Source organism: Oncorhynchus masou, unplaced genomic scaffold, assembly GCF_036934945.1.
Source record: "Oncorhynchus masou masou isolate Uvic2021 unplaced genomic scaffold, UVic_Omas_1.1 unplaced_scaffold_1481, whole genome shotgun sequence".
In the NCBI taxonomy this organism is placed as follows: Eukaryota; Metazoa; Chordata; class Actinopteri; order Salmoniformes; family Salmonidae; genus Oncorhynchus; species Oncorhynchus masou.
Window position 1 is genome coordinate 58,900 of NW_027004808.1, and position 15,945 is coordinate 74,844.

At 40.0% G+C, this 15,945-nt stretch overlaps 1 protein-coding gene across 1 annotated transcript; it reads right to left on the minus strand.

Annotated features, from left to right (window-relative positions):
* Positions 1-3,895: 3,895 nt before the first annotated feature.
* LOC135531001 (major histocompatibility complex class I-related gene protein-like) lies at positions 3,896-9,906 on the minus strand. The gene is made up of 2 exons (XM_064959155.1): positions 9,795-9,906; positions 3,896-6,190 (listed from the first exon to the last, which is right to left on the minus strand). The coding sequence occupies exons 1-2, from the start codon at positions 9,850-9,852 to the stop codon at positions 5,220-5,222; spliced, it is 1,029 nt and encodes a 342-aa protein (XP_064815227.1). The 5' UTR covers positions 9,853-9,906; the 3' UTR covers positions 3,896-5,219.
* Between the last annotated feature and the right edge of the window lie 6,039 nt (positions 9,907-15,945).

Below are 15,945 nucleotides of genomic sequence, written 5' to 3' on the forward strand. Positions count from 1 at the left end.
GACCATGACTTTAAATAGAACCATGAGGAAACCTGTAGGAAACTTGATGCTGAAGTGCTGAAATTCCCACAGAAGAAAGTTGTTTAATGTTCATGGAACTATTTGAGAACATTCCCAATGTCAAACCAGTTGGAGAATGTTTCTAGGACATTACCAAAAATGTAATTAAATGTAACCATGTGTGAATGTTTAGGAAATTTTATGTTGAAGTAATGAAAAATCAAGATAATGTTGATATTTTTATGTTCCTTAAATGTGCTGAGAATGTTCCAACGCCAAGCAACTATCATGCACCATTCCCAGAATGTTGTGGGAAGGTTGTATGCACAGAACGTTATGTGCTAGCTGGGATTGGAGTAAAACAAGATGATATATGTGGGGTTCTGATGGGGTATGACAGTTGGACGAAGCTCATGAGGCATTTATAAGTTATATTCTTCCAGAATCAAATCAGTATATTGCATTATTTTGCAAGTCCAGAAATGCGTATGTAGCAACTGCAAATTTGTGTTGCAAATTATGAGGAATATCAATCATGATGATGTATCACTAAAGAATGTGGCTGTACATGAAATACATTTTTTATTGGTCACATACACATACTTAGAAGATGTTATTGCGGGTGTAGCGAAATGCTTGCATCAAATATTGTAATGGTAAAACGCTTGATATCATGTTTGCCTGACACAATCAGTTCTCCTAATTGTATTTATTGACTAATATGTTGGCATAACCTTTATTTATTGACTAATATGTTGGCATAACCTTTATTTATTGACTAATATGTTGGCATAACCTTTATTTATTGACTAATATGTTGGCATAACCTTTATTTATTGACTAATATGTTGGCATAACCTTTATTTATTGACTAATATGTTGGCATAACCTTTATTTATTGACTAATATGTTGGCATAACCTTTATTTATTAACTAATATGTTGGCATAACCTTTATTTATTGACTAATATGTTTGCATAACCTTTATTTATTGACTAATATGTTGGCATAACCTTTATTTATTGACTAATATGTTGGCATAACCTTTATTTATTGACTAATATGTTGGCATAACCTTTATTTATTGACTAATATGTTGGCATAACCTTTATTTATTGACTAATATGTTGGCATAACCTTTATTTATTGACTAATATGTTGGCATAACCTTTATTTATTGACTAATATGTTGGCATAACCTTTATTTATTGACTAATATGTTGGCATAACCTTTATTTATTGACTAATATGTTGGCATAACCTTTATTTATTGACTAATATGTTGGCATAACCTTTATTTACCACATTTTCACAACATTGCTGTTATCAACACACTCGTCGTCACTCCCATTTAACTTTAAATCACTTTAGCATAGTAGGCATCAAGTCACTTGGGGCAGCAGGGTAGCATAGTGGCTAGAGTGTTGGACAAGTAACCGAAAGGTTGCAAGTTCAAATCCCCGAGCTGACAAGGTACAAATCTGTCGTTCCGCCCCTGGACAGGCAGTTAACCCACTGTTCCTGTTCCTAGGCCGTCATTGAAAATAAGAATTTGTTCTTAACTGACATGTCTAGTTAAATAAAGGTAAAATAAATTTTAAAAGTCACTTGCATACGATGTTGCATACAACACTGCAAACAACTTTTTGAAAGGTCTATCATTTTCATTTAACACTATCAAAGTTAACATAACCACTATAGATGCCTTCCATTGCACAATGTATAGGTATGCCCAATTTAGAGAATTTTTTGAAATAACATGTTGTAGGTAATTAAATAATCAAATGAAAACGTGTTTATTTCTTAGCCTAGTGGGTATAAGTATTAGGCATATCATGCCTTGTGTAATTGTCAGAAGTGCAAGAGATACTCATACTGTTACATGTCGGTCTAGATTATTGATGAAATTATTGATTGATGAAATATCAAAACATTCTTTTAACAACTCAAATGCAGTTGCATGTGATGTTGGAACCACTGACTAACTGCATTTTTCTATTATCAAGACACCTGCTGGTGACTCTTCAGTGGTTAGGACAGCTCATGTGGTGTCCTAAATCTGTCAATTAGGAGTGATTCTTAAGACTGAAGAGTAAAATGTCTCTTGTCAGCACATACCACCAATGTTCCTTTCTGAAATGTATTGTGGATACAGGCCCAGGAAGCTAAACCAGCATATAAAATACTGTGTACAAATTCAAATCTGGACTAATGACGAATGCCTAATACTCAGATATCTGAACACACTTAAAATTAACAAGATAGAGGATAGAGAGAGTTTTTTGATGCTGAGAACAGAATTCGTTTTTAAATAACATTCTTAGAACGTTCTTTGAACATCATGACTTTAAATAGAACCATGAGGAAACCTGTTACGTTATATTATGTTATATTATGCTATATTATTATATATATATATTATGCTGAAGTATTGAAATTCCCACAGAAAAACATTGCTTCCTAATGTTGTCTGAACGTTCTGAGAACATGACATTAAATAGAACCATGAGGATACCTGTTACGGATACAGGTATCCTGTGTGTGTGTGTTTGTATCCTGTGTTCTTTTCTCTCCTTCTCCCCTCACAGGTGAAAATCATCAATCCCCAGTCAGTCATCCATTCAATCATCAATCAGAAGACACACCTCCTCCTGTTTCCTACCCAATCACAGTTCCTTTCCCTTGGTTTAAAAACCCTGTCAGTTGTTTTCTCTAGAGCGCAATCTCTCTGTAAATGCCATATGTCTGTAGAGCTCTATGGTTCACTCTCTCCTACTACATCTCACTTTATGTATTAAGCTCTCTTTTGTTTGCGCACCTCCATATCACTTTGTCCTCACATGTGAGTATTGTTTTTGGTTATGGTGTTTGTTTGCTGGTGGGAAAAGGGGGGAACCAAGACAAGTCGCCCATGGGCATACACTACCCGTAGGTAAACTTTGTTAACACTAGTTAGAACTGGGCGGACCACCCACTGTATTTTTGGTTAGTTAGTTAGCTGTTATTGAAATAGGCTAGTCTAGTTTAGGGGTGTTTTTGAATACTTATTATTTCTTTCCCTGGGTCCAGCTCAGCCCCTTTTCCTGCTCCCCCCATTACCGTGTGTTTTCTAATAAACCATGTGTTTGACGGTAATTTAGTTGTCTGTGGTTATTTCGTTCTCACTTTTACTTTCTCACTATTATAATTTGCACGAGTTATGTTACGGGTCTTGTTACCATCTCCTCTAGACTGTCGGGCCAAAAGGGATTCGTAACAATACCGGTAGAAAACCTTATGCTGAAATACTGAAATTCTCACCTAAGAAACATGGTTCTCAGAACGTTATGTGCTAGCTGGGTATCCTGCACCATTCCCAGAACATTGTGGGAGGTTGAATGCAAAATAACCATAGAACAACCACGCACTCACCAAGCTCTAAGAAACATACGGTTCTCAGAACATTATGTGCTTGCCGAGTAACTGAATCACTCACACATTTTGTGTCTGCCCTCATAGCTGCTCCAGCAGTCATCTTTTCATTGTGAATTTAGCTAAATTGACAAAGTTTTGTCATTGTCCAAAAAGTATATTAGAGACTCCATTTACTGGGGAGAGTGGCTGGTCCAACTCAAGGTGTCATAAAAAAATATGACTGGTATGGCTGGTTGCAGACAATTTTATAAAATATATGCACAGAAAAAAAACACCAACAGGTTTTTGTGCCAATGCACCACACCACCAATAAACAAATGATACCGACTCCGGGCACTTCAACATCATGGTCGGTGTTTTCAACACCACAATAAATAGAGTATGTCAATTTGAACAAACAGAAAACACATCCTTCCCTACCAGGCCATTCAAGTTGTTGATGTCTCTTTCCATTCATCAAATTGCCGTTGTACAGTTTGAATTGATTGATCAATTGATTTTATTTTACAATTTAAAAAATATATACAGTGCATTTGAAAAGTATTCAGACCACTTGACATTTTCCACATTTGTTACTTTACAGCCTTATTCTAAAATGGATTAAATAAAAAATAAATCCTCAATCTACACACAATACCCCATAATGACAAAGCAACATTTTCTTGCAAATGTATACAAAATTATAAACATAAATACTGTATATGACTGGGATTGGACAATAGTCTGGGACTTATTGTGGTCCCTATTTACTGGCATATGCTACAGTAATGTAAAGACTAAATGACCTCTAATTTACACATCTCCATATGGCTTTAGGCATCTCCTCAATGTAGTTATTATCCTTACATGTAGTTATTATCCTTACATGTAGTTATTATCCTTACATGTAGTTATTATCCTTGTATGTAGTTATTATCCTTACATGTAGTTATTATCCTTACATGTAGTTATTATCCTTACATGTAGTTATTATCCTTACATGTAGTTATTATCCTTGTATGTAGTTATTATCCTTACATGTAGTTATTATCCTTACATGTAGTTATTATCCTTACATGTAGTTATTATCCTTACATGTAGTTATTATCCTTACATGTAGTTATTATCCTTACATGTAGTTATTGTCCTTACATGTAGTTATTGTCCTTACATGTAGTTATTATCCTTGTATGTAGTTATTATCCTTACATGTAGTTATTGTCCTTACATGTAGTTATTGTCCTTACATGTAGTTATTGTCCTTACATGTAGTTATTATCCTTATATGTAGTTATTATTCTTAAATGTAGCTGATAAATGATGGCCTATGCATAAGGTTCCAACTTATAGCCTGTTTCTTGCGCAATACGCACCATGCACTCCGTTGGCCCCTCCACTTCAAAAGCTCCTTAGCTATTGGACTCCCTGGAAAACCTTGACTAGAATATCTTGCTGGAATAATTAATGTTTACCATTTCTTATACTAATACATTGTTGGAAGCTGGATTGAAGCTCTTGTTGGCTGAATGTTAATGCATGTTCTCTCCTAGGTTCATGGTTTGAAAAAGGTGTGTAATTCCAGTCCATACAATACAGTAATACAGTGTGCAGTCCACACAAAATGAGTTTACTGGAGCTTGTTTCATTTACTTACCCAATAGAGCATATCCTCCCTTGTGCTCAATAAAAAAAAACTCCCCAATAAAAAAATAAGAAGTTTGACAACCCTCCCTTTTTGGAGCCCCTCCATCCACCCAGTAAATTATGACACGTCCCTTTATGTTGCAGAATCTGAAGAAAGGTTAATTTCCTCCACCACTTTTGCATCAATGTTTACAAGTTGTGACCAATGCCTGTGATGCGCTGCGTCTCCTCCTTTTGACACAAATGAAAATGCCCAATAGAATAAGAATCAGCAGCATCACCAGTAGAGCTGAGAGGGTGGATAGGTGAACTCTCTCTGCCCCAGACTCCCAACTGACATCCAGCTTGTTGTCCAGACTGAGGTGAGAGGCAGTACAGGTGTAGTTGTGTCTCTTCTTTAGCTCCTCAGTACTGACCTCCAGACTCTTCCTCAGCTGGTAGTTCCCATCTCCACTAGGCAGCACCTCCCCCCCTGTCAGCTCCTGTTCTGCCACTGGCTGGCCGTCTCTCAGCAGGGTCATGTTGATGTGGCGGGGGTAGAAACCAAACGCCAAGCAGCTCACCTGGAACCCTCCAGAAACCTCTTTCTTTATCAACCTGAGTCTGGGAGGAACTTTACGCATCACAACGTTCTTCTCTCTCTTCAGGAATGTCTTCATTGTTTTGATGCAAATGGGAAGTAAAACGTTCCCAAAAAGTGTTTTAAGATATTCTCTCCTCATCGCATCCCATTCTGGTAGTAGTTTCCCAGAATTGTATGTAAAATGTGTTATGTTGTAATATATTTCATGATCTGCAAAAACTGCATTGAAAGTATTCTTTGACATGATCATCAGTTCACCGTTGTTCAACATCTCACAGCCAGCTATTCTTTGCTGGACTTGAACACCTCTTGTGAGATTTAAGTGGTGCTTTAGCTGAAAGGATCTCTCTTTAATGCTCTGGTATATAATTCCAAATACATAAGCTCCGTCCTGAGCTTCGTCATCACGTATTTTGTAAGTTGGAAGTCCCCTGTAGACAGACTGTTTATCGTTGGAGTCATAGTAACCCACTTGAACATCATCCAACATCACCACAACTGTAAACTCAGGGAAAGGCGTCTCTCCGATGATGTATGTTGCAAGTGCCCACAGAGAATGTGATCCTGGACCTGAAAGAGGAGTGATATTTTCCACAGTTATGGACATTGAGAGCTTGGGACAATAAGGTTTTATCTGCAAAAATATGATTTTGAGATAACAGGCTTTAAAGTTCTAAACACTCATTGGTTTGCATGGTGCCAGGCAGGGCCGTGCAGACTTTTCAGGGGGATCAGTGTTCAAAATGTAAAAAGCAATACTCACTCGCCATCAGAAATTGTAAGAAAGCTAGTTAGTGCCTCCAAAAGACATGATTGACATTGGGAAAAGAGGTTGGGCTATCAGCTGATCATTGATGTAAATCAAAAACTCTATTTTACACTGATTGTGATTAGTATCAGCCAATCAGACTGAATATTGATAATGATGTAGGCTAAATCAAGTGTTATCAAGTGATAATTAAATCTTATGCTGCTGTGGCAGTACTGTTGTATTTAAACAAGGTAGTTGGCTACACATCCTTGACCGGTGACCGCATCTATCAAGTCATGCACATTTGGATACTGGCCACTCGCCATTACTATGCAGGGCAGATGGGGGGGAAGGGGGGGGGACGTACAACCGGCATGTGTGCAAGCTCTACACAAGGCATATCAACAGGCGCAACCAATGGAAGGGGTAGGGGGGATAAACTTTACGACCTGCGGACAGTGGGTCCGAACAACAATGACAACACATTTCTACAAATATATGTAAATATATAAATAATATAAATACTATGCCGCCACCCAAAAGGGCAGGACACTTTGGAGACAGGAAGGGAAAGGGGCATGTGCTCTGGTAGAGCCCTATCTGTGCAGATGCCTGGTGTCAGCAATTCTGATCTTGTACTCTTTTCAACTGAACAATATGAATTGGGGCATTTAGAGTACTATCTATGTAGAGAATATTGAACAGAGCAATGCTATGTCAATAACTACAGTGCCTTGCGAAAGTATTCGGCCCCCTTGAACTTTGCGACCTTTTGCCACATTTCAGGCTTCAAACATTAAGATATAAAACTGTATTTTTTTTGTGAAGAATCAAAAACAAGTGGGACATAATCATGAAGTGGAACGACATTTATTGGATATTTCAAACTTTTTTAACAAATCAAAAACTGAAAAATTGGGCGTGCAAAATTATTCAGCCCCTTTACTTTCAGTGCAGCAAACTCTCTCCAGAAGTTCAGTGAGGATCTCTGATTGATCCAATGTTGACCTAAATGACTAATGATGATAAATACAATCCACCTGTGTGTAATCAAGTCTCCGTATAAATGCACCTGCACTGTGATAGTCTCAGAGGTCCGTTAAAAGCGCAGAGAGCATCATGAAGAACAAGGAACACACCAGGCAGGTCCGAGATACTGTTGTGAAGAAGTTTAAAGCGGGATTTGGATACAAAAAGATTTCCCAAGCTTTAAACATCCCAAGGAGCACTGTGCAAGCGATAATATTGAAATGGAATGAGTATCAGACCACTGCAAATCTACCCAGACCTGGCCGTCCCTCAACTTTCAGCTCATACAAGGAGAAGACTGATCAGAGATGCAGCCAAGAGGCCCATGATCACTCTGGATGAACTGCAGAGATCTACAGCTGAGGTGGGAGACTCTGTCCATAGGACAACAATCAGTCGTATATTGCACAAATCTGGCCTTTATGGAAGAGTGGCAAGAAGAAAGCCATTTCTTAAATATATCCATAAAAAGTGTTGTTTAAAGTTTGCCATAAGCCACCTGGGAGACACACCAAACATGTGGAAGAAGGTGCTCTGGTCAGATGAAACCAAAATTGAACTTTTTGGCAACAATGCAAAACGTTATGTTTGGCGTAAAAACAACACAGCTCATCACCCTGACTGGGACGGAGATTTGTCTTCCAACAAGACAATGATCCAAAACATAAAGCGAAATCTACAATGGAAAGGTTCAAAAATAAACATATCCAGGTGTTAGAATGGCCAAGTCAAAGTCCAAACCTGAATCCAATCGATAATCTGTGGAAAGAACTGAAAACTGCTGTTCACAAATGCTCTCCATCCAACCTCACTGAGCTCGAGCTGTTTTGCAAGGAGGAATGGGAAAAAATTTCAGTCTCTCGATGTGCAAAACTGATAGAGACATACCCCAAGCGACTTACAGCTGTAATCGCAGCAAAAGGTGGCGCTACAAAGTATTAACTGAAGGGGGCTGAATAATTTTGCACGCCCAATTTTTCAGTTTTTGAATTGTTAAAAAAGTTTGAAATATCCAATAAATGTCGTTCCCTTTCATGATTGTGTCCCACTTGTTGTTGATTCTTCAAAAAAAAATACAGTTTTATATCTTTATGTTTGAAGCCTGAAATGTGGCAAAAGGTCGCAAAGTTTAAGGGGGCCGAATAATTTCGCAAGGCACTGTACATTTGTGACTCACCACCTGGATTTGGTCTTATGTAGCAAAATGTGAAATGTTTTTATTTAATTTATTTCTTTACATTGGATAAAAGTAGAGACTCAGAGCTACAAAATGGCATATCATACACAGCATTTGAGGAACAATAGGAAAGTCATTCTGCGCTGAAAGTTGATCAACTTGTAAGACCCATCTGTCTCGTTTCGCTCTTGGAGCGCACAGCTGACACTCTGGCCGACTATTTGTTTATCTCTGGATACCATGAAAACAGCCTAACCAGCTGGCAACAATTACATTACGCTTTTTTGCGCACTTTTACTGACACCGGCCATATTCAACGGGTGTTGTACACGAGTCACGTAACGTTAGCTAACGAGCCAGCCAGCTAACGGTAGCTAGTTAAACAACAATTAACAAAGTGCCAACAATGCCTAACATTAGGCTCTAACTAGAAAAGCAAACGGCTCTGGGAAACAAATAATGTCGGTTAGGGAGCAAGCCAGCTAACGTTAGCTAGCCAGCTAACTACACTTTAGTTAGAAATGAAACCACTTTCTGTCAAAATTAGACACATATAATATCTGAAAATGTAGCTAGCTAACGCTAGACTATCTTACCTGCATACATCATCATGAATGATGGACGCGTCTCCCTGTCAGGAATGCCATACCACGGTTGCCCTTAGTTTGAACATGTAATCCGGAGACAGGTGTTTTCTACATCTCTTTACCTATCACACTCTAATTCCACTGATTTCAAGACTTGATCCTCCAGAAAGTGGAGACCAACACTTATGGAGCTCCACTACACAATACATGTTTTAAAAGTTGCATTCGACAGGATTACCAACACAAACTGACCGAGTTCAAATAGGCAGAAGCCTTGAATATGGCAGAACAATCCGAACTCCTCTCTCGACATGTCCAACCCACTCATTATCTCAGCCAATCATGGCTAGCGGGAAAGTTGCTGCCTTTTTCTGTGGCTTAACCAACAAGGCTCGTAATTTAACAATTGTATTCGTATTTACAGATGGCATACAAGTTTGTTATCAAGGCACATGAAAGTTCACATGTTCAAGAAGGCATTTCTGCCAAGAAATGCTCTCCAGTTTCCTGAACCGGATCACATTTTGACAAAAATGCAGATATAACCTGTAGTCCCAAACTCTTGGTTTAACATTGTATAACATAACAAATCTATCAATGAGTTGAGAGAAAGTAGATAATCCATCTTACCTGCGTTGACTATGGTGTAAAAGGAAAGAACAATGAAAAAGACAGACAGTTTGCACATGATTCAGAAATGTTCACTACTCTTGCAGTAGCCTCACGCAGCTGATACTTTCCCTTTCACTTCTGCTTATCTTCTTCTTCTGCTTATTTTCTTCCATAATATTATGGCGGTCTGCAAACAAGTGTTAGAGGGGCATGTCGCCACCTACTGTACTGGAGTGTGTAGTCGATCACAGTTTACAGACTAAATGAATAATGTAACAAACATTACGTGAAACTTAACTCTCCTATCTAATCATGTACTACTAAGAATATAAAAGAGCCCTACTAACTATTATAAAAACTTCCCCATTCCCCAAATCGCTTTCACATCCCCACCCTCCATCCCTGTTCTACCTCAATAATCCTACACATGAATGTTTCCCTCTCTTCCACATACCAGTACTTACAACAATACATCATACACTCTGTACACAATCCATTTGTATGCTTGCCAACCAGATATAATGAGCATTTTCAGTTCAATGTACAATGTCATAGATGCAACCGAGCAAACACCACCTCTTCTTTCCTCCCATTTGGACAAAAGGAACACCTATGCGAGAATGCTGTTCAATGACTACAGCTAAGCGTTCAGCATAATAGTGCCCACAAAGCTCATTACTAACCTAGGGACCCATGGACTAAACACCTCCCTCTGCAACTAGATCCAACTGGGACTCTTCAGGGGTGTGTGCTTAGTTCAGCCACGACTGCATGGCCAAGCACGACTCCAACACCAGCATTAAGTTTGCTGATGACACAACAGTGGTAGGCCTGATCACCCACAATGATGAGACAGCCTATAGGGGGCAGGTCAGAGATCTGGCAGTGTGGTGCCAGGAAAACAATCTCTCCCTCAATGTGAGCAAGACAAAGGGAGGGCCAAACAAGCCCTCATTAACATTGACAGCGCCAAAGTGGAGCGGGTTGAGAGCTTCAAGTTCCTATGTGTCCACATCACCAACAAACTATCATGGTCCAAACACACCAAGACAGTCGTGAAGAGGGCACGACAAAACCTTTTCCCCCTCAGGAGACTGAAAAGATTTGGCATGGGTCCTCAGATATTCAAAGTTCTACAGCTGCACCATCGAGAGCATCCTGACCGGTTGCATCTCTGCCTGGTATGGCAACTGCTCGGCATCTGACCGTAAGGCGCTACAGAGAGTAGTGTATACGGCCCAGTATATCACTGGGGCCAAGCTTCCTGACATCCAGGACCTATATATTAGGCGGTGTTACAAGGTGCGATAAAAATTCATTTAATTGTAATTTTTGGTCAGCAATCTACACAAAATACTCTGTAATGTCAAAGTTGGAAAATTCTAACATTTGTAAAACACTAATATATAGCTTGCATAATTATTCAACCCTGTGAGTCAAAACATGTTAGAATCACCTTTGGCAGCGATTACAGCTGTGAATCTTTCAGAGTAAGTCTCTAACAGCTTTACACACCTGTATTGTACAATATTTGCACATTATTCTTTGAAAAATTCTTCAAGCATGCTCAAGTTGTTTTTTGATCATTGCTCGACAGCAATTTTCATGTCTTGCCATAGATTTTCAAGCCAATATAAGTCAAAACTGTAACTAGGCCACTCAGGAATATTCAATGTCATCTTGGTAAGCAACTCCAGTGAATATTTGGCCTTGTGTTTTAGGTTATTGACCTGCTGAAGTGTGAATTTGACACCCAGTGTCTGTTGGAAAGCAGACTGAACCAGGTTTCCCTCTAGGACTTTGTCTGTGCTTAGCTCTATTCCTTTTATTTTCATCCTAAAAATCTCCATAGTCCCAAAGTTTGGACACACCTAGTCATTCAAGGGTTTTTCTTTATTATTTACTATTTTATACATTGTAGAATAATAGTGAGGACATCAAAACTATGAAATAATACATATGGATTCATGTAGTAACCAAAAAAGTGTTAATCAAATCAAAATATAGTTTATATTTGAGATTCTTTAAAGTAGCCACCCTTTGCCTTGATGACAGCTTTGCACGCTCTTGGCCCAAGACCCAAAACAAGGCCAAATATACACTGGAGTTGCTTACAAAGATTCCATTGAATATTCCTGAGTGGCCTAGTTACAGTTTTGACTTAAAGTGGCTTGAAAATCTATGGCAAGACATGAAAATGGCTCTCTAGCAATGATCAACTGTCACGTCCGTTTAGAGATGGATTGGACCAAGGTGCAGCCTGGCAGGCATACATCTTTTCTTTATTTAAATGACACCGAAAAAAATAAATATACAAAACGAACGTAACGCTACATGCAGTGCAGAAAGCAACTACACACAAACAAGATCCCAACCACTAAAGGTGGAAAAAGGCTGCCCAATCAGAGACAACGATAGACAGCTGCCTCTGATTGGGAACCATACCCGGTCAACAAAGAAATAGAAAAACTAGACTGCCCACCCAAATCACAGCCCGACCTAACAAAATAGAGAAATAAAAAGGCTCTCTAAGGTCAGGGCGTGACAGTACCAGTTGAGTTGGGATCTTCTGTCATGGTCGTTTAGAGATGGATTGGACCAAGGTGTAGCGTGGTAGGCCTACATCATACATTTATTCAATGAACACCAAAAAAACAAGAACGCTAAATGACACGTACAGTTTTGTAGCGCTATCACAGCAACTATACAAAAACAAGATCCCACAACTAAAGGTGGAAAAAGGCTGCCTAAGTATGATCCCCAATCAGAGACAATGATAGACAGCTGCCTCTGATTGGGTACCATACCCAGCCAACAAAGAAATAGAAAAACTAGAATGCCCACGCAAATCACACCCAGACCTAAACAAATAGAGAAATAAAAAGGCTCTCTATGTTCAGGGCGTGACATCAACAAACAACTTGACTGTGCTTGAAGAAATGTTCAAAGAATAATGTACAAATATTACAGGTGTGTAAAGCTGTTAGAGTGCTCAGCACTTATTGTGGGAACTCCTTCAAGACTGTAGGAAAAGCTTTCCTCATGAACCTGGTTGAGAGAATGCCAAGAGTGTGCAATTCTGTCATTGTGGCAAAGTGTGGCTACTTTGAAGAATCTAAAATCTAAAATATATTTTGATTTGTATAACACTTTTTTGGGGACTACATGACTACAGCATCATCTTCTTGGATATGATGCTACAAGCTTGGCACACCTGTATTGGGCGAGTTTCTCCCATTATTTTCTGCAAATCCTCTCAAGCTCTGTCAGGTAGGATGGGAGTGTTGCTGAACAGCTATTTTCAGGTCTCTCAAGAGATGTTAGATTTGGTTCAAGTCTGGGCTAGGGCTGGGTCACTCAAGGACATTTAGAGATTTGACCTGAAGCCACTGCGTTATCTTGGTTGTGTGCTTAGGGTTGTTGTCCTGTTGGAAGGTGAACCTTTGCCCCAGTCTAAGGTCCTGAACACTCTGGAGCAGGTTTTCATCAAGGATCTCTCTGTACTTTGCTCCGTTCAACTTTTACTCAATCTAGACATCCCTACAGCATGATGCTGCCACCACCATGCTTCACTGGAGGGATGGTGCAAGGTTTCCTGCAGGTGTGACGCTGGCATTCAGGCCAGAGAGTTCAATCTTGGTTTCATCAGTCCAGAGAATCTTGTTTCTCATGGTCTGAGAGTCTTCAGTTGCCTTTTGGCAAACTCTAAGCGGGATGTCATGTGCCTTTTACTGAGCAGTGGCTTCCGTCTGGCAACTCTACTATAAAGGCCTAATTGGTGGAGTGCTGCAGAGATGGTTGTCCTTCTGGAATGTTTTCCCATCTCCACAGAGGAACTCTAGAGCTCTGTCAGAGTGACCATCTGGTTCTTGGTCATCTCCCTGACCAAGGCCCTTCTCCCTCGATTGCACAGTTTGGCCAGGTGCCCAGCTGTAGGAAGAGTCTTGATGGTTGCTAACTTCTTCCATTTAATAATGAGGGATGCCACTGTGTTCCGGGGGGCCTTTAATCCTGCAGAAATGTTTTGGTACCCTTCCCCAGATCTGTGCTTTGGCACAATCCTGTCTCGGGGCTCTACGGACAATTCCTTCCACCTCATGGCTTCTTTTTTTGCTCTGACATGCACTGTCAACTGTGGGACCTTATATAGAGGCGTGTGTCCTTCCAAAGTCATGTCCAATCAATTGAGGTGTGATCACATGCCCCGTGTACCTTCAAAATGATTCTGCAGTCATCATTTATTTGAAAAACACTGTTTTCATCCTCATTTGTCGCAATAAAGAATGTTAGACAGAAGAAAAATCCACCTCTTTCAAATGGAAAAAATGGTGTCGATCTTTAGAAAATGTATCCTATAACTGCCGTTTCCATTACACATGTCGCAATGATTTTTGTATTGCATCATTGCTTTTGTCTAATAAACATGGGTCAATGGAAATCTGCCTACTGAGTGTCTTCACAATCCTTCCTGTGAAAGCTTTTTCTGTCTTAAACTGTTACAGACCTATATCCATTCTGCCTTGCCTATCTAAGGTCTTCGAAAGCCAAGTCAACAAACAGGTCACTGACCATCTCGAATCCCACCGTACCTTCTCCGCTATGCAATCTGGTTTCCGAGCCGGTCACGGGTGCACCTCAGCCACACTCAAGGTACTAAACGACATCATAACCGCCATCGATAAAAGACAGTACTGTGCAGCCATCTTCATCAACCTTGCCAAGGCTTTCGACTCTGTCAATCACCATATTCTTATCGGCAGACTCAGTAGCCTCGGTTTTTCGGATGACTGCCATGCCTGGTTCACCAATTACTTTGCAGACAGAGTTCAGTGTGTCAAATCGGAGGGCAGTCTCTATGGGGGTGCCACAGGGTTCAATTCTCGGGCCGACTCTTTTCTCTGTATATATCAATGATGTTGCTCTTGCTGCGGGCGATTCCCTGATCCACCTCTACGCAGACGACACCATTCTATATACTTTCGGCCCGTCATTGGACACTGTGCTATCTAACCTCCAAACGAGCTTCAATGCCATACAACACTCCTTCCGTGGCCTCCAACTGCTCTTAAACGCTAGTAAAACCAAATGCATGCTTTTCAACCGATCGCTGCCTGCACCCGCATGCCCGACTAGCATCACCACACTGGATGCTTCCGACCTTGAATATGTGGACACCTATAAGTACCTAGGTGTCTGGCTAGACTGCAAACTCTCCTTCCAGACCCATATCAAACATCTCCAATTGAAAATCAAATCAAGAGTCGGCTTTCTATTCCGTAACAAAGCCTCCTTCACTCACGCTGCCAAGCTTACCCTAGTAAAACTGACTATCCTACCGATCCTCGACTTCGGCGATATCATCTACAAAATTGCTTCCAACACTCTTCTCAGCAAACTGGATGCAGTTTTTTCATAGCATTTTGCTAGCATAGCATTTTGAGTAGCATTTAGCACGCAACATTTTCACAAAAACCAGATAACCAAATAAATAAAATAATTTACCTTTGAAGAGCTTCTGATGTTTTCAATGAGGAGACTCTCAGTTACATACCAAATGCGCAGTTTTTCCTGAAAGCGTCTGTGTGTAGGAGAAATCGTTCCGTTTTCTACATTGCATCTGGCTACCGAAACGAACCGAAAATTCAGTCACCTACAACGTAAAACTTTTTCCGAATTAACTACATAATATCGACCGAAACATGGCAAACGTTGTTTGGAATCAATCCTCAAGGTGTTTTTTCACATATATCTTCATTGATATATCGTTCGTGGAAGCTTGCTTTCCTCTCTGAATCCCATGGAAAAATACTGGCAGCTGACTTTTGCGCACCAATTTCGGCGCAGGACACCATGCGGACACCTGGTAAATGTGGTCTCTTATGGTCAATCTTCCAATGATCTGCCTACAAATACGTCACAATGCTGCAGACACCTTGGGGAAACGACAGAAAGGGTTGACTCACTCCTCTCGCATTCACAGCCATATAAGGAGACAATGGAAAACAGAGCTTCAAAAATCCTGCTCTTTTCCTGGATGCCGTCTCATCTTGGTTTTGCCTGAAGCTCACGTTCTAGGGCACGCACAGAAAATATCTTGGTAGTTCTGGACACGCCAGAGTGTTTTCTTTCGAAAGTCGAGCATCTTTTTGTGACAAAATATCTTGTTTAA